This window comes from Talpa occidentalis, unplaced genomic scaffold (genome assembly GCF_014898055.3).
Source record: "Talpa occidentalis isolate TD23 unplaced genomic scaffold, MPIMG_talOcc4v2.1 talOcc4.3, whole genome shotgun sequence".
Lineage (NCBI taxonomy): Eukaryota > Metazoa > Chordata > Mammalia > Eulipotyphla > Talpidae > Talpa > Talpa occidentalis.
In genome coordinates, this window is record NW_023603184.1 from 123,849,634 (window position 1) to 123,869,491 (window position 19,858).

Sequence of the window (19,858 nt, forward strand, 5' to 3'; positions counted from 1 at the left end):
AATGTACAAGACTGTTACATGGGCCTCCCCTGGTGGCGCAGCAGTTGAGCACTGGGTTGCGAAGCTGCCCGCAGCCTCTGCAGCGCCGGTTCGATCACCGGCTGATCCCTGGCTGCTCCCCGGCCACCGGAGGAGGGTCCCGCATGGCGCGCAGACCTCTCCTGCTGCCCGCTGCTCCCCTAGGCAGTGTACTTGGGTCCTTCTGCCTGCTCTGCTCCCTGCTCTGGCTCTGGTGAATTCTCTCACCCTCCCGTGCTTCTGACTGTACCCAATGCTTGTATGTATAAATAAATAAATAAAATAAAAATAAATAAATAAATCTTAAAAAAAAAATGAAAGACTGTTACATGGATAAAAGTATGAGTTAATAGAGTTTTACAAATATATTATGGTATAATCCTTCAATGCAAGTAAAGAACATTTTAAAAAGCTTAGAAAACAAAGAAAATATAAACATAAAAACCATCCACAGTCCAAATCACCTGGACAATATTAGCATTTTGTATGTTTCCTCTGCCCATGTCTAGATTGAAAAGCTAGTTGTATACTTCTCTATCACTCAACACAAACTAGCATTTTTATTTAATATAAACTTTCCATATATATAATTTTATCAATTAAATATATAACAATCATTCTCTGCTGTGAAATATTTACACTGTTTTGATTCCTTTGCAATTAAACATAACAATAATATTGTGCTTAAAGTACAATTTTAAAAAATTTAAGTTATTTTTCTCAGATATGTTGCAAGACATGAGAAAGTAGGTCAAAAGGAAAAAAAAACATTACTAAACAGCTTCTGTAGTTTGGTTATACTGGCTACTGAGAATCTCCTGATGATTAAAGCATTATTGGATTTTTAATTTGTTTATGGATTGATCATTAACCTTTAGGAAATACATTCATTTTGTGGAAGAGTACAAAATCTTTTTATAAAGAACAAAGTATTCATGGCTTTTATAGGTCATGTCCATTGAAAATATTTTTTCTTGATTTATGCAACACATTTTAATTTTGGTTTAAAAAACTCATGGTTTGGGCCTCCCCGGTGGCGCAGCGGTTGAGTGCTGGGTTGCGAAGCTGCCCACAGCCTCTGCACCGCTGGTTCGATCCCCGGTTGCTCCCAGCCACCAGAGGAGGGTCCCACATGGCGCGCAGAACTATCCTGCCGCCCGCTGCTCCCCTCAGCAGTGTATTTCGGTCCTTCTGCCTGCTCTGCTCCCCGCTCTGGCTCTGGTGAATTCTCTCACCCTCCTGAGCTTCTGACTGTACCCAGTGCTTGTATGTATGTATGTATGTATGTATGTATGTATGCATGCATAAATAAATAAATAAATAAATCTATCTTAAAAAAAAAATTAAAAAAAAACCTCATGGTTTAAAATTTAGATGTTTACGTGACTTAAAAAAAATAGCGGGCCTCCCCTGGTGGTGCAGCGCTTGAGCGCTGGGCTGGGAGGCTGCCCGCAGCCTCTGCAGCAACAGTTCGTTCCCGGGCCGCCGGAGAGGGTCCCCCCCCCAAAAAAAATCAGCATTTTTTTTTTTTAGTGGTTTGTCCTCTCACTTCCCTCTTCAGAAATTCGAATATTTACAACCTTTTCCTTTGTCTTTTCTTAGAAGATTTTAAAACATTTAGTTGTTTAATTTATTTTAACTCTATTTTGATATATAATAGGAGGTAATCTAAGCTAATTTTGTTTTCTCTCCAACAATAAATCAATTGTAATTATGGAATAAAACTTTCTCCCTTAATTATTTGCATTGCCTCATATAGAATATATGAAATTTTATTTTACCCATCATTGTCCCTTTTAGGCACAGGCATAATAAGTATAATAAACTTACCAATAGTGGTTGAGAAAAGAGTTCTAGCTGAGCTCTATAAATTATGTCATCAAGGACTTCCTGGCCAAGGTCCCACTGTCCATTATACCTATGGAGAAGCAGACTGCTTACTACCTTTAGCAAATATCTCTAATCTTCTATTCTTCAACCACAATCTTTTTATTGTTCCAAGTCTTACTATTTGGTTTTGAAACAAGATTTTCATATCAATTCATCTCTAAACCATCCAACTTCTGGTTACAGAAACAAAATGAACATTTCAAGTACTACTGTTTAAAATAGTTTACACATCTCTACATAAATTGGGTTTTATCATGTGCTGATGTTTACAGTAATCTACTTAATGTATTCTTAAAAACATGGATTATGAACTACATAGAGAAACATAGTTTTCCATAAAGAAAACCTGATAATATCTAAATTCCAACTTAATGGGTAGATGTTTTATACTTTGGCTATTTTAAAATACTAAAAGAACTATGAACAATTACACACCAACAATTTCAACAACATAAAAAAAGATAAAGTCCCAGAAAAATACAACTTACCAAAATGGGATCAAGAAGTAATTATTTGTAGAGATTGAGTCAGTAATCAAAAACTTCCTAACAAACTAAAGTCTAGGACCAGACAGATTTGTATGTACATTCTACAAACATTTAAAAGAGATTTAATACCAGTCCTTCTCAAATGCTATCAAAAAATAGTAGAGGACGAAACATAATCTAAAGTAATTTTATGAGGCCAGGGTTATCCTAATACCAAAATCAGAAAAGAAAATTATAGACCAATATCTAATGAAAAAAGATGTAGAAATCTTCAACAAAATATTATCAAGCCAAGTTCAACATTATATTACAAAAATCATATACCATGATCAAAAGGGAATTACTCCTGGCATTCAAGGATGGGTCAATAATTGCAAATCAACCAACAAGATAAACCACATTAATAAAATGAAGGCTAGAAATCATATTTAAGAAAATGTACTTTAATATAACAAAGGCCATGTATGACAAACCCACAGCTGACTTCATACTCAACATTAAAAACTGAAAGCTTTCCCTCTGAGACCAGAAAAAAACCAAGGATGCCTACTCTCAACATTTCTTTTCAACATAGTACTAGAAGTCCTAACTAGAATAATTAGGCAAACAAAAAAGAAGGAATTGTTTTTTTTGCAGGTGACAAGATATTATATATAGAAAACCCTAAAAATAGTACCAAAAAACTGTTAAAACTAATAAAAGACTTCAGTAAAGTGGCAGGATACAAAATCAGTATAAAAAAATCAACTGTGGGGGCCTCCCTAGTGGTGCAGGGGTTAAAGCATCAGCACTATCAACCTATTGCCAGCCACTGCAGCATGAGTTCAATCCCTGGTCAGGGAGCTAACCCATTTACAGCACAGCAGAGCTCTCCTGTCTTGTCCACTGCTCCTCTCAGCTGTGTATTTCAGTAGATCTGCCTGTTCTGCTCCCCACTCCATCTCTGGTGAATCCTCTCAACCCCTGCACCTCTGGCCTACACTCCAGTACTTGTATGCATAAAAAAAAAAATCTCAAAAATTAGTTGTGCTTCTATAAACTAATAATGAAATAACAGAAAGATAAATTGTGAAAACAATTCCAATTGCATCAAAAAGAATACAGTGCCTAGGAATAAATTTAACAAAGAAGGTTAAAGGTCAGTATACCTATAGCTTTCATATAAGACAGTGATGAGAGAAACTGAGGAAGATAGTGATCTCATGTACCATATAATGAGTATAGTCAATAATATTTAGTGATACACATAATAATGTAATATAATAGGTATTGTTTTCATGGCAATCACATTACAATACATCAATGTATCAAAGTAACATACTATATATCTTAAATTTACAAACTGTAACATGTCAAATTTATAAAAAAAAAAAATTTTTTCAATGAAGACAGAGCCAAATGAAAAGATATTCTGTGCTCATGAATTAGAAAAATTAGTATTATTAAAATGTCCTTACCACCCAAAACATTCTACAGAATTCAAAGTAATCCCTGTTAAACTTCAGGTGGCATTTTTTTTCTGCAGAATTAGAACAGGCAATCTTAAAACTTGTATGGAACCACAAGAGACCCCAAATAGCCAAAGCAATCTTGAGAAAGAACAAAGCTGAAGATGTTATGCTGATTTCAACTACACTGCAAAGCTAGAGTAACCAAAACAATATGGTACTAGCATTAAAACGGACACATAGAAATGGAATGGAATAGAGAACCAAGATATAAAACCACACATATATGGTCAATTAATTTACAACAAAGAAGCCAACAATACACAATGGAGAAATGTTCATCTCTACAATAACTGGTGTTGAAAACTAGATGCCTACATGCAAAAGAATGAAGCTGGACCACTATTTTATGCTGTACACAAATATCAATTCAAAATGGATTAGACTTGAAAGTAGGACCTGAAACCACAAAACTCCTAGCAGAATTCATAAAACTCAGTAGGATAGGGCCTCTCTGGTGGCACAAGGGGTTAAGTCTCAGCACTATGAAGCTATTATCACCCACTGCAGCATGAGTTCAATTACTGGCCAGGGAGCTAACCCACATGGCACAGCAGACCTCTCCTGTCTCACCCAATGCTCCCCTCAGCAGTGTATTTCAGTTAATCTGCCTGTTCTGCTCCCGACACTGTCTCTGGTTAATCCTCTCGTGCTTCCCCACCCCCAGCCACACCTCTGGCCTACACCCTAGCTCTTGTATGAATAAGTAAATAAATCTTTAAAAAAGAACAAAACAAACAAAAAACTCAATAGGCTAAAAGAAAATAATCCCAATAAAAGTAGGTAGAGAATATGAATAGATATTCTCTCAAGGAAGACATAAAAATGGCCAACAGGCACATGAGAAGGTACTCAACATCACTAATCATGAAGAAATTGCAAAAGAAAACCACAATGAGATATTACCTCACACCCATCAGAATGACAATTATAAAAAAAAAAAAAAAAAACAACCAAGAAATAATAAAGATTAGTGAGGAGGTGGAGAAAAGGAACCTTGTGCGATATGGTGGGAATGTAAATTGGTGCTGTCCATATGCCAAACAGTACGGTGATATCTCAAAAATTTAAGAATAGAATTATCATATGATACAGCTACTCCAGTTGCAAGTATTTATCAAAAGGAAATGAAATCACTAACTTGTAAAGATGTGTGCAACCCCATGTTCACTACTTCATTATAATAGCCAAAAACCTGTGATATATGTATATATATGTGTGTATGTATATGTACACATAGACATGCAATAGAATATTATTTAGCCATAGCAAAAGAAAAATCTTGCCATTTGTGACAAAATGTATGGATCCTGTGGGCATTATGCTAAATGAGCTAAGTTAGACTGAGAAAGACCAACAGATACTACGATCTCACTTACATGTGGACTCTTTTTTTAAAAGACAACACTGAACTAACAGAAAACAGATTGGTGGTTGCCAGAAGTAAGATTAGTGGGTGGACAAATTGGATAAAGGTGGTCAAAATGTATAAACTTCCTTTAAGTCAGTCCTGGGAACATAAAATTTAGCATGGTAACTACAGTTAACACCACTGTGTTGTATATTTGAAAGTTGCTATGAAAATAGATCTTTTTTCTCATCACAAGAACAAAAAACATATTGTGACAATCATTCTGCAATATACAAGCATATCAAATCAGTATGTCATACACCTGGAAAGAAATACAGTGCTACTGGGCAATTAAGTTTCAATTTAAAATTCTCTATTATTGTTATTATATTGCTCTCAAACAGAAGTGTGTAATTTTTAACCTCAGTAAACATAATTGTTAAAAAATATGTTTATTTTTTAAAAAGTAGTAAATGGTATTCATATTCCAAAAACAAGATAGTGGGCCCCCAGTAGACCAAAAGATCAGCATTGTTTAACTGATAAGGAAAAAGGAGAGAAATATTTCCAAACCCTGAGAAGAATTAACCTAATTTCACAGTCCAACTACTTACATGGAATAATAAACCCCTGTCAGAAGTTGCACCATAAATTCGGGATCCAACACTATTCGACCACAGAGTTCTTTCCACTGTTTTTCATGTTGCCGCGGAAAACCACTCACACAAACCCTGGAAAAATACAGTATTTGTTATGTGTGATTTCCTAATTCATTAAATATTTTTTGCATTTGTAAACTCTTTTATTCAATTTATTCATTCCTCAAATATTTACTGAATACCTGCTGTGTACCAGTCACTGTCCTGGGCCTAGACATATGGTCATGAACTGGCAAAAATATTAAAAATTAAATATAAAATCTGTGCCCTTATAAAGCATATGTTCATTCTAATGGACCATTATCAATAAAAGCAACAACTTTTCTCAAATAGATAACCCTTCCATTCATCTCCCCACAGAAGAAATGCATAACTTTGATGTACCCCGAATTGTATCAGGGAGATACAGAAAGCTCAAAAACAAGAAAGGGACATTTAAAAATACTGATGTTGGGCCTTCCTGGTGGCACAAGGAGTTAAGATGCAGCACTACGATGCTATCCGCAGCCACTGCAGCACGAGTTCAATCCCCGGTCAGGGAGCTAATCCACATGGCACAGCAGACCTCTCCTGTTTTGCCCACTGCTCCCCTCAGCAGTATATTTCAGGAGATTCACCTGTTCTGCTCCCCACTCTGTCTCTGGTGAATCCTCTCATCCCCGCCCTGCACCACTGGCCTATACCCCAGTTCTTGTATGCATAAATAAATTAGATCTTTAAAAAATTTTTAAACAAATTCTAGAGCCTCCCTGGTGGCGAAAGGGGCTAAGTCTCATCACTATGAAGCTACTGGCAGCCACTGCAGCACCAGTTCAATCCCCAGCCAGGGAGCTACCCACATGGCACAGCAGACCTCTCCTGTCTTACCTGCTGCTCTCCTCAGCAGTGTATTTCAGTCAATCGGTCTGTTCTGCTCCCCACTCTGTCTCTGGTGAATCTCCTCACCCACCCACATCTCTGGCCTATACCCCAGCTCTTTTATGCATAAATAAATAAAATAAATCTTTTTTTAAAAAAAGAGATTCTATTAAATGCTACCATAATGTTCCAAATTAAAGATGTGGCAGATATGCTTTAACAAACCAAAAAAAATCACTTAGAAGGAAATTTATCTATAGATACTTATAGCTTATTTTGATTAGACTGCCCCCAATTAGGAAAACTGAGTTTTGTTATAAATATGACCATACCGTCAGTTCCTAATAACACAATAGCATGAACTTGAGCACAGCAGTGTGGTGGACATACCCGTGGAGAGGCTATAATCTTTATGATCCTTTCTTCCAGGTATCTACTACTCTTGTATTTAGGTGGGATCTGTGCTTTGCTTCTAAGCACCAGAATACGTCAAAAGTGATAAGAATTGTTAAGATTTGTACATAATTATGTGACTATATTACCTAAGATTGTAGCGCAGGTCTTGCCAGAATCCCTCTTTCTATTTCTCTGCTTACAAGCTGCCATGCTGTAGGCTGCCTATGTTGGGAAGTATATTTGACAAGGAATTTTGGGTGGTCTTCAGCAGACAGTCAACAACTATAGGAACTGAATTCTCAACCTACAACTATAGGAACTGAGTTCTACCAACAAAAGTGTATACTTTTCAATCAAGTATCAGATAAGACTGCAATTTTCTAGTAGACAATTTAATTGCAGTCTTTTAAAACCATAAATACAGGATTCAGCTAAGCCATGCCTACACTTAAGACCTATCAAAACTGTTAAAATAATAAATGTGTGCTACTTTAAGCTGCTAAGTTCATGTAATTTTATATGAGGTAACAGAAAACTAATACAGTATTTAACCTTTTGGGGTGGTGGTGGGGGTGGAGAGGCCTGGTTTCCTCAAGTAAAAATTAGCTGAATAGGCTGAAACTCAAGGTTTCTTCTAAAGTTAAAATTCTATGACTCCAGGGCCTCCCCGTGGCGCAGCGGTTGAGCGCTGGGTTGCGAGGCTGCGCGCGGCCTCTGCGGCGCCGGTTCGATCCCCGGCTGCTCCCCGGCCACCGGAGGAGGGTCCCACATGGCGTGCAGACCTCTCCTGCCGCCCGCTGCTCCCCTCAGCAGTGTACTTCGGTCCTTCTGCCTGCTCTGCTCCCCGCTCTGGCTCTGGTGAGTTCTCTCACCATCCCGCGCTTCTGACTGTACCCAGTGCATGTATAAACAAAAACAAACAAACAAACCAGCAAACAAATAAATAAAGCATGCCTCTAAAAAAAAAAAAAAAAAAAAAAAAAAAAAATTCTATGACTCCAAACAATTTCTGCCACTAAACTAATTAATATTACTTTTTTTTAATGTGGAAATTCAAAGTCCAGTCCAAGTCTGTTCAAATTATTAGAAATTATGATTTAGAACACACAAATACAAATGAAACATGCAGATAATTATTGCCATTGCTAACCTTTTAAACTGAAAGTAGAGATTATCTGTGCAATATATAAAGGAAAAGGTTCACATTCCTTAAAACTTTTTCCACATTCAGGACTATTTATTCAAAGTTCTCAAAGTGATTTATAAAAATTGTCATCCATCATATAAGCAGTGTTGCAATATTAAAAAAGAAAAAGAAATTGGCATCCAGGCAGTAGTTATGTATGTAACTAAACCATTCTAAATCAAGATATCTTGTTTAAATTTGATGTTCAGTAGAAAATAATTCTTTAATGCTTTAATTAAGAAGTCATCATGCATGAGGAATGATTAGAATTCCAACAGGAATGTAAGCTCTGTGAATTTTGTTTACTGTGATATCACATAGAAAATGTGTTCAATAACTAATTGTCAAATAAATGAATATGAGGGTTAATAATAATTATTATTCTTACCTGGAGCCCATCCGACAGAGGGATTGGTAAGATGAAGCAGGCATATACACAATAGCAGAATTATAACACAACATTAGAAAACTTAGGACTTCAAACCTAGGAAAATAAGGAAACAGATTACAATCATTTCTACTAGAGATTGTAATAAATGAATTTTTTGTTGAATGGTTATAACAAAAATGCCTTTAATATTGACCTTTATGATTTCTCAGTGAAATTACTAGCATTCTCCTCAATCATTTCCCTGTTTTCATTTATCTTATTAAAAATCATATCTTGTGGTATCTATATTTTCTTTCTCAAAAAAATAAACCATTATGGTTGAAGAGATGAAACTCCCCTATCTATATTAATCTACTGTCATATTCATTACATAATAAAATCCAAACTCATTATGGCATACAAGATCCTTTGAAGTCCATTTACAACCTACTTTTCCAACTTTACTTCCCTCCATTGCCCCCCACATACACTGATGATCTTAGCATGGTATGAATATGCTAACTCCTTGCTTTAATGCAAGCTGTTGTTTCATACTAGAATGTATGTTTTTCATTTGGGAGATTCCTGCACAGGACTCTGCTAAGACCTTATTCAAACTTTTATCTTAAACATAAAGACATTCTTTTTTTCCTTTAAGATTTATTTTATTGGGCCTCCCCTGGTGGCGCAGTGGTTGAGCATTGGGCTGTGAAACCTCCTGCAGTCTCTGCAGTGCTGGTTCAATCCCAGGCCGCCGGGAGGGTCCCACATGGCACGCAGACCTCTCCTGCCGCGCCCACTGCTCCCCTTAGCAGTGTATTTCGTCAGTCTGCCTGTTCTGTTCCCCGCTTTAGCTCTGGTGAATTCTCTCACCCTCCCACACTTCTGACTGTACCCAGTGCTTGTATAAATAAATACATAAATCTTTGGGGAAAAAATTTATTTATTTATTTATTAAATAAATCTTTGAGGAAAAAAAAAGATTTATTTTATTTATTTATGCAAAAAGACCATCCCCGGCCAGGGAGCTAACCCACATGGTGCAGCAGACCTCTCCCATCTTGCCCACTACTCCCCTCAGCAGTGTATTTCAGTTAATCTGCCTGTTCTGCTCTCTACTCTGTCTCTGGTGAATCCTCTCACCCGGCCCCCCCCACCCCATCCCCCACCTCTGGCCTATACTCCAGCTCTTGCATGAATAAATAAATCTTTTTTTCATAAATAAATAAATCTTTTAAAAATTTATTGAATGAATTAATATCACGCTTACCTTTACAGTCTCTAAGGCAGTGGTTCCTAAACCTGGACATGCATCATAGTTATTTCAGAACTTTTTGGAAAAAATATCTTCTAATGTCTCAACTCAGATTGATCCAATTAGAATCTATCCCTTGCATAGTACTGTGAACATTTTGATCTACCATCAGGTAAGCAAAGTTCAGTGCAAACTAAGTGTCTGTTCCTTTCAGGACCCATTTGTATCTTCCAAGGGCTAACATCATAGGTCCACTCACACTGTACGGGGCCTTACCCCAGGGGAATCTGTCCTGTAGCCATCTGCACTTTCTGTCTCTTGTTGGCAGGCAGAACAATATGACATATTTAACTTGTGGCCTTTTTTCATACCAAATTTGAACCAAAGTAATTACAGTTAACTATTAAGCATAAACTAACCATTATTACTATATATACATATGGTTCTGACTATTACCGGTTTTGTGCAGTGAATGTTTCCCTCTGAGGATGAAGATCACTGTAAACAACCCTGATGAGATCATGCTGACATAACGCCCCTTCTGTCAAAGCCATGGATCCAATTGTTGAGGGCTATAAGAATAAGAAAAAATCTGAGACGCTCTACAATGAAGTAAAAATCTGTAACATGTAAGGACATTAAGTTTTGTTTCAACAAAAGCAGTTTATAGGCTTTCCTTTCACAACATTCTCTGTTTTTCAATTATATTTATAATATACATAAAACTAAAAATATACTGCTTTATTCTTTTAAAGATTACAGAATGAGTCTATATTTAGTCTATAATAAGAAAAATTCTTATTCTAAAAAGACTAAAGAGTACATCAATTTTAATTTGTATTGTAGAACACTGAATAAAACTGTTTAAAATTATAACACATACAGGGTCTCCCCGAGGGCACAGCAGTTGATAGCTGGGTTGCGAAGCTGCCCGCAGCTTCTGCAGTGCCAGTTCAATCCCCAGCCGCCGGGTGAGGGTCCCACATGGCACACAGACCTCTCCTGCCGCCCGCTGCTCCCCTCAGCAGTGTACTTCGGTCCTTCTGCCTGCTCTGCTCCCCGCTCTGACTCTGGTGAATTCTCTTACCCTCCCATGCTTCTGACTGTACCCAGTGCTCGTATAAATAAATAAATAATTCTTAAACAAACAAATAAATAAATAAAATTATAACACAAACAATATTGACGAGCATTAATCAGATCTCTTTAATAATAACAATTATGTTTCTAAAGTTAGAAGAACCATCATTCAAAAATGTCCCACTATTCTCTATCTTATTTCATGAAATGATAACCAAAACTTATTATTCAGAAATATCTATGTTAAAATGAGTCCTGGCTGAACAGGACTCATTTATTTTGTGTTATTCTAACACAAAATAAAGTTCTGTGGGAAGTAATTAAAAAAACAAGTATCTCCATAGAGCTATGAGACTACCAGGTACTATTTGTTGATAAGTATATGGAATATAATTTATAATAAGTATATGGAATATACTTATACATATGTATATAATATACATATAATAAGTTTATGGAATATAATTTTTAGATTACTATAAAGTATATGGAATATAATTTTTAGATTACTATAAATTTTTAGATTACTATAAAGAATGTGCAAACATTATGCAGTAAAGATCACTACAGAACAGTAGCTTGTTTCATAACGTATTTCCTTAAAGAGAGATGGAAAAAGGAGTCAAGCTCAACAGGAATTATCTGTCTCCATGGCATCAGTGTTCTCACATTATTCAACCAAATAAATATAAGCAAAAATCAGAGATGCAACATTACTGAATAGTTAGAATGTATTGGTTAGACTCCTTTCAAAGTAGAGAAAACAATTGTGTTAATACTGTTCTACTTACAACTTGTTCTAAAAAAAATAATAAAAACAACCTAACAAATGATTTTGAATTAATATGGAAGACTTTAAAATATTAAGTAATATTTTATACCATAAAAGATTAATAATAAAAGAGACTAAAAGTGATACTGGGTCCTCCCTGGTGGTGCAAGGGGTTAAGACACAACCTATGAAGCTATCCGCAGCCACTTCAGCACGAGTTCGATCCCTGGCCAGCCAGGGAGCAACCCGCATGGCGCAGCAGACCTCTCCTGACTCGCCTGCTGCTCCCCTCAGCAGTGTATTTCAGTCAGTCTGCCTGTTCTGTTCCCCACTCTGTCTCTGGTGAATTCTCTCACCCCTGACACCTCTGGCCTGTACCCTAGTCCTTGTATGCATAAATAAATAAATCTTAAAAAATAAATAAATAAAAGTGATAGTGCTAGAAGAATGGGAAAAAAAATAAATAAGAACTAAAAGAAAATTTCCATTAATTACTTTCTGCCACTCTTGACAACAGCTCAGCTTTTCCTCAATAACAACAAACATCTACTTTAAAGCAAATCAGTAAAGACATACTAGGAATATTCATCTCTAAAAAGAATTTATGTTTAGTTCATACTCAATATGATTTAAAAAATAATTCCACCTTTCCCATCTCCTTACCTCATGGTATATTGAAGGCTTGGACAAGGAAGGGATAGTGAAAGATAGAACTTTATTGTTTCCATCTTTATCAGCAATTTCCTACAGTTAAAAAGATATATAAAGATAATGTAATAATCACAGTACTGTACTATAAAAAACGGTAATTATTTTTTAAATTTACCAAATATATCACTGGCAACAGAGGAAGAATTTTAGAAATAGTTAAATATATAAAAATATCATTTTACTACTACCCCAGTGTGATTTTTCCTAACTTATTAGCAAATTTGCACACTCTAGTAATAGTTACTCACTGAGAGATAATGAGTGCAACCTAACTATACTCACAAACACAACATGATAGCAAAGATATGAAGCAGGTACACATAAATTTTCTTTTTTTTTTTTTTTTTTAAAGATTTATTTATTTATTTATTTATTTATACAAGCACTGGGTACAGTCAGAAGCGCGGGAGGGTGAGAGAATTCACCAGAGCCAGAGCGGGGAGCAGAGCAGGCAGAAGGACCGAAGTACACTGCTGAGGGGAGCAGCGGGCGGCAGGAGAGGTCTGCGCGCCATGTGGGACCCTCCTCTGGTGGCCGGGGAGCAGCCGGGGATTGAACCGGCACCGCACAGGCTGCGGGCAGCTTCGCAACCCAGCGCTCAACCGCTGCGCCACTGGGGAGGCCCCACATAAATTTTCATGCTAAATTTACATACAGGACTATATATGCATTTAGACCTTTTAGCAGAAACATTGCTAAGTTAGATTAATTAAAGGTCTTAGCCGAGAGATCTATACTTATTAAAATAAGAAAATATACTGTTCTAACACACAATGAATTTTGACTAAAAGGAACTCTTACAATTACTCAGGAATAAACTAATGACCTAAAATAAGCTACATATTAACATAATTAATATTAATCCAAAAATAAGTTCATATTTAGGTAATTTTTGCTAAATTGTAAGAAAATTCTTGTAATTTTTAAAGCACTTTCCCTTTCAATAAAAAAGAAAAGTGTGTCCTTTATTTCTCCAATTTCTGATGCCTCCAGTCTTCCACAGGTACTAATGTAAATCTTCTATGGATGCCAACAATTAGAGGGGTAAATGCTCTTGTATCACATCTTTTCTCCACTACCTTATTTTAATCTATGTTTCTATTACAGTTCATATTAGTATACCTAATTAAATTATAATCATAGAGAGAAGATAGCATTTAGCAAAACTAGAAAATAGGTAGTCAAATACAGATTAAGTAATTCCATAGCATAAAGGCAAGAAACAATCACCACCCAAACACCCAAAAATTTCCCTAAAGGGCTTATTTCTGAATCTAATATGTCACAAGGACAGTATCAATTAAATGTGAATGATGGTCATATCTCCAATTTTGGTAGAGAAATGGGTTTAAAATTCCCTATAGATATCATTTAACTTCTTTGTAGTCTAGTTACTGCCACACAGTTGAGACATTATATCTCAGAGAAGTTTATGCTAAGCTGAAAGAAGTTCAAGTCAGGGCAATGAAATTTTTAATTTTTATTCTTATATTTGAAACTAAGTCAAATACTTTTCACTAATTTTTGTGTTTATCTGTGGAGAAAGGTGTTCTAAAATTTGTTTAAGCTAAGGGCAATATAAAACTCCCTGTGGGGCTATTTGAATCAAGGAAGAAGTACTGAAGAAGGAAAGAAGAAAAAAGAGAAATACATATATAAAAGAAATCCAGTGTGTAAGAAAAATTGAGAACCACAGAGAAGAGAGAACATGACATCAAGGGAATTAAAAGAAGACAGAAGTCTGAGGTTACATTTTTGACACAAATTTTTTTTAAAGATTTGTTTATTTTTGCATACAAGAGCTGGGGTACAGGCCAGAGATGTGGGGGTGGGGTAAGAGGATTCACCAGAGACAGAGTGGGGAACAGAACAGGCAGACTGACTGAAGTACACTGCCGAGGGGAGCAGCAGGCGAGACAGGAGAGGTCTGCTTCCCCATGTGGGTTGCTCTCTGGCTGGCTGGGGATCAAATTCCTGCTGTAGAGGCTGCAGATTGCTTCATAGTGCAGTGCTTAACCCCTTGCATCACCAGGGAGGCCCTGTTTCTGTTTTTTATAGCATTTTTTTTGAGCTACCAAAAGATAATTAAACAATAGCAACAAGTACTAGCAAGAATTGATCAAACATTCCACTATACAAAATATTTTGCCTTCATTTGTCACACTAATAAATTTTATTATTTTAAACAAAGTAATAAAAATTTACATGTAATGTTAAACATAATCTAAAATGTTAAACTCAATTATTAAATCAAAAAAATTTATAATGCTTGAGGTAAGCACTAGAGGAGTCACAGTAATAAAGAAACAAATTTCCTGTTTTAAAAGAAAAAGCAGGGCTTCCCTGCTGGTGCAAGGGGTTAAGTCTCAGCACTATGAAGCTATCTGCGCATGAGTTTGATCCCCAGCCAGGGAGCTAACCCATAGGGCACAGCAGACCTCTCTTGTCTTGCCTGCTGCTCCCCTCAGCAGTGTATTTCAGTCAGTCTTCCTGTTCTGCTCCACACTCTGTCTCTGGTGAATCCTCTCACCCACCACACCTCTGGTCTACATTACAGCTCCTGTATGCATAAATAAATATAATAAATCTTGGGGCCTCCCTGGTGGGGCAAGGGGTTAAGCACCGCACTATGAAGCAATCCACAGCCTCTGCAGCATGAGTTTGATCCCAGGCCGGCCAGGGAACAACACACATGGCACAGCAGACCTCTCCTGACACTGCTCCCTTCAGCAGTGTATTTCAGTCAATCTGCCTATTCTGTTCCCCACTCTGTCTCTGGTGAATCCTCTCATCCCCCACATCTCTGGCCTGTACCCCAGCTCTTTTTTTTTTTTTCAAGATTTATTTATTTATTTATACAAGCACTGGGTACAGTCAGAAGCACGGGAGGGTGAGAGAATTCACCAGAGACAGAGCGGGGAACAGAACAGGCAGACTGACGAAATACACTGCTGAGGGGAGCAGTGGGCATGGCAGGAGAGGTCTACTTCGCCACATGGGATCCTCGCCGGTGGCCAGGGATTGAACCAGCGCTGCAGAGGCTGTGGGCAGCTTCACAGCCCAGCGCTCAACCGTTGCTCCACCAGGGGAGACCCATCCCAGCTCTTGTATGCATAAATAAATAAATCTTTAAAAAATAAATAAAATAATTTTTTTTTAAATAGAAAGAACAAAGACTGGCAAACTCTTAAATTAAAAAAAAAAAAAGACAAAGCAGTCATGCAAATTAGCAAAATAGGGAATTTAATACCTGGATCAGCTTTTTATTAAAAAAATAAACAACCACCTTTAATTATGACACTACTATTAACAGCAATAGTTTTAAATTAAACTCATTAAATACCTCAGGCAACATGCTAGATTTCTCTAATTGTTATTAATTATACTAAAAATGTTCTTTTTCTGTTTTACAGATGAGACAACTGCAGTGAAGATGCTGAGTAATTTGTACAAATTTAAATATTCAACAGGTGGCAAGGCCTGGTTTTGAATAAAATACAAGTAATTCTGAAGGTCATGCTCCATCTTTCAGATATTTGTTCTTGTGGTAAAAAAATGATTTCTAGTGATTTTTTAAGGGTGCTCGTTTAAGCCCTGGTACAGAAGAGCATTTATTTATTGTGATACTCAATATTTTATGAGGTATTTTATTACCTGTTAACTATAAATCTAACCTTATTTTTTGTTTACATCGAGTACTGATACACAAAATTTAAGACTTCAAAAGCAGTAATTTTCCATTCCAATTTCCTAAACTAGGCACCACGATGAAAAAAAAAAGAACAATGTTTAAGGTACTTAAGAACTAAGAAGAAAGGTTCAAAGATAATATAGTACCAAAACACAATATATTACCAATTATTAAGAATAAATTTTTAAATATGCAGGGCATTCATAAATTTAGTCAAACTCACTTGAAGAAATTTCATAAAATGTTAATAGTGCTATCAATTATAATGATTTCACCTACTTTATAAAATGCATTATAAGCATTACTTACTTACTAAGCACCTGTGTATTCAATTAATTCAAGTAGACTAGTCAGTATACATTTCAATTTATTTTTCCCTACACATTCTTCAAGTATTATTTCACAGAACTTAATAGTTAAAATTTCCCAAATTTGGGCCTCGCTGGTGGCGTAGTGGTTGAGTGCTGGGCTGCGAAGCTGCCCGCAGCCTCTGCAGTGCTGGTTCCATCCCCAGCCACTGGTGAGGGTCCCACATGGCAAAGCAGACCTCTCCTGCCGTGCCTGCTGCTCCCCTCAGCAGTGTGTTTCGTCAGTCTGCCTGTTCTGTTCCCCACTCTGGTTCTGGTGAATTCTCTCACCCTCCCACACTTCTGATTGTACCCAGTGCTTGTATAAATAAATAATCTTTGAAAAAAAAAATTCCCCATTTTTTTTAACTTACCAAATTATAAATTCCTAACAGAAGTGCTTCAATGCAACCATTACTCTGTCTGTCTCGACTAACGGTAAGCCGTAAATAAACCCACATCAATTCTGGCAAGAACTGCAGTGTGAACCTCTTAAGTCGAACTTCAGAGCTACGATAAAGCTCAAAAAGCTGGTGGCAGACAGGTTCCAGCAGCTAAAAGGAAAATAAAGTGCATTAATTATTTCCATTCTTTTGGCTTTAACTGTATTTCCTAAAGTCAAATATACTTATATAATATTCTAAATTTTCAATATTAACTTCTGCATATTTGAATCAATGTAATCAACAATTTAGCCTTTATGTAGAGACTACATATTAAATGATCAGCCCACCAACTATAAGAAGTATTCTGTACCCATATAATGCCAACATATTTTTAATACACTGTATTATTAAATTTATTAAATAATTAGTTCTTTTGCCAATATACTACACTTATATTTGGTGAATTTCCTTTTCTATGCGTACCAACCTTAACTATCCTCCATTTTTAAAGTTTCTATCTGAAGGAAACAATTTCAAATGATCTTAATTAAAATAAGCTTTAAATCTCCACTCAGGATATGATGTAAAGAAATTATATACCATTCAATAGAGAAAGATTTTGTACTACATAATATTTGGGCATTCAAAATGCAAACTAATATTTTTAAAACACATACAGGTAAAACAAACAAATTATCTTTCAAGACTACTTTAAATTCTACTAATTATAGTTTAAAGATTTTGAAAAGGAAGTAAGTATATAGAAATGCTTTTTCAACATTTAACTGGGTAATTTTTCATATGGTGTCTCACAGTATAACTTATCAGGAACTTCATGAACTTCAAAACTGAAGATAATAAAATAAACTTCCTCACTATTCCCTAAACATGTACTGCCAACTTAGAATGATTTTGTTGGAAATACTGCAGAGTACAAAAAAACGCAGTGATTTTAAAGTACAGATAAAACACTGACAGGAAACTATAAAATAACATTTAAATTAAAAATTACCACTATCTTTAAAAAATGAATAATTCAGTATTTAATATGCTTACCTCTATTGTGATTAAAATATGCATACACATTTGAAAATCTGCTTGAATATAGCGATATATGTCTGTAATAATCTAACACTCTAAAATAGTCATCACTTTGAAAAATATAAATTGTAAGTCAACAAATCCTATGTTGACTGTATAGTGAATATATCTGATGAATTAAGTCACAGACACCTTAGTCTAGTAACTATTAGGCCCTTTATGTGAAATCATTATCACAGTATGTTATTGTCTTTTAAAAAAAAATTGTAATTCTCCCCTTACATTGAAGTCTAGAGTAGTGAAGACAATTTGCCAAACATCACAGAAGATACTGGAAGTGGTGGAGGAAGACACTAGAAGTCTTCTGACACAAAGCTGTTGTTACTATTATACCCCATTTCTTATAGAAGAATGGAGGTAGAGTACAAGGTGAAGAGTGTTTAATTACAAACATATACTCCATGTAGTACCAATAATGAAGCAATAAACTTTTGAAAATTGTCAACTGCTGACATCTTTTTAAAGTACTGATAATATTGAGCTTTTTGAGGGGAATTAAAAATTGCTGCTTTCATAAATTTATATGCTAAAAACATATATCCATGTTCCAAATCTACCTTTTCTCTTTGGAAAAGTCTCCAAAATTGCTCTTAAAAACTGTGTTGCTCATGGTACAATTATATTTGTTTGTTATAAAGACCTTATCTTCCATTACTCAGCAACCAGAAGTACATAGCATGCAGGAAATTGTTTTAATTAGGCATAGCAAAAAAAACCAGAGTTACCAAAATTATTGCTCTGCTTTTTTTTAAAGATATGGAGGAGTAGTGGCTGGCAATCCAGTAACTTTTAATCTCATAGCAAGCTCAGACTGTTAATAACTTGCAAATGCTATCTGTTAAGGTCTTTAATTCCAAGCATATGTAACATGCCATCAAGTTCTCAATTCCTCAATATCATAAATGATTATAACTTCCTCTAATGGCACTATCATCACATTAAAAATGTTGAAAATCACTATCCTCTTGTTTAAAAAAAAAGTTTTAAGAATAACTGACACCTTTCCAAAATTTAGAAATAATTTTGACATAACTACAAAGAGATACTCAATCTGAAAAACAAATTGAGGATAGTTCAATTTGTGTGGGTTAAAGGAGGAATGTGAGGTCAGGAAAAGGGGACAAGAGACAAAGGCTATAAAAAACAATTCTCTATAAAATACATCTGTGGAGGTGATCAGAGATATGGGGTAAATAATGAAATAGGAGGCAAATCAAAGAAGGCTTCTTAAAAATGGAATGTTTTCCATATTCCATTCATCAGGGAAGAAAAAAAAAATCAATGGAGGAAAGAGAGAAGTTAATTATTAATCAGTCTTTGAACTGGCTAGAGAAGATGGGATTCAGGCCTAAGTGGAAGACATGAACTTTGATACACTCTGGGACTCTTCAGTTAATGAATAATAAAAAAGGTAGAAAAGTGTGGGTAGAGATGCTGATAGATTAGTAGATTTGAATGGGAAAATAACAAAATTTCCAATCATTTTCTTCTTTTTTTAATGACATAGAAAGTAAGCTGAGAATAAGGAGAAAGAAGGACAAGAGGAAGTTGAAGGTATAAAATGAACCCTGGAGGCCTCCCTGGTGGCACAAGGGGTTAAGTCTCAGCACTATGAAGCTATCGACAGCCACTATGCACAAGTTCAATTCACCAGCAGGGAGCTAACCCACATGGCCAGAAGACCTCTCCTGTGTAGCCCATTGCTTCCCTTAGCTGTGTATTTCAGCAGTTTTGCTCCCCACTCTGTCTCTGGTGAATCCCCTAATCCCCTGCATCTCTGACCTGCACTCC

General features: G+C 35.9%; 1 protein-coding gene and 1 long non-coding RNA gene across 6 annotated transcripts in view; one reads left to right on the forward strand and one right to left on the reverse strand.

The window, feature by feature from the left end:
• LOC129146652 (uncharacterized) overlaps nucleotides 1–16,063 on the forward strand; it is a 28,536-nt gene extending 12,473 nt beyond the window's left edge. Inside the window, exons 3-4 of the long non-coding RNA XR_008553631.1 lie at nucleotides 10,449–10,608; nucleotides 15,956–16,063. This is a non-coding gene — a long non-coding RNA (uncharacterized LOC129146652). The remainder of the gene's footprint in view (nucleotides 1–10,448; nucleotides 10,609–15,955) is intronic.
• Nucleotides 1–19,858, reverse strand: part of HYCC2 (hyccin PI4KA lipid kinase complex subunit 2) — a 50,360-nt gene that overhangs the window by 9,156 nt on the left and 21,346 nt on the right. For all 5 annotated transcript variants that reach the window (XM_037523820.2, XM_037523821.2, XM_037523818.2 and 2 more), the window contains 6 exons: nucleotides 16,955–17,134; nucleotides 12,495–12,575; nucleotides 10,436–10,551; nucleotides 8,743–8,838; nucleotides 5,870–5,986; nucleotides 1,849–1,936 (listed from right to left, as the gene is read on the reverse strand). In XM_037523820.2, coding sequence (XP_037379717.1) covers nucleotides 1,849–1,936; nucleotides 5,870–5,986; nucleotides 8,743–8,838; nucleotides 10,436–10,551; nucleotides 12,495–12,575; nucleotides 16,955–17,134 — 678 coding nt within the window. The remainder of the gene's footprint in view (nucleotides 1–1,848; nucleotides 1,937–5,869; nucleotides 5,987–8,742; nucleotides 8,839–10,435; nucleotides 10,552–12,494; nucleotides 12,576–16,954; nucleotides 17,135–19,858) is intronic.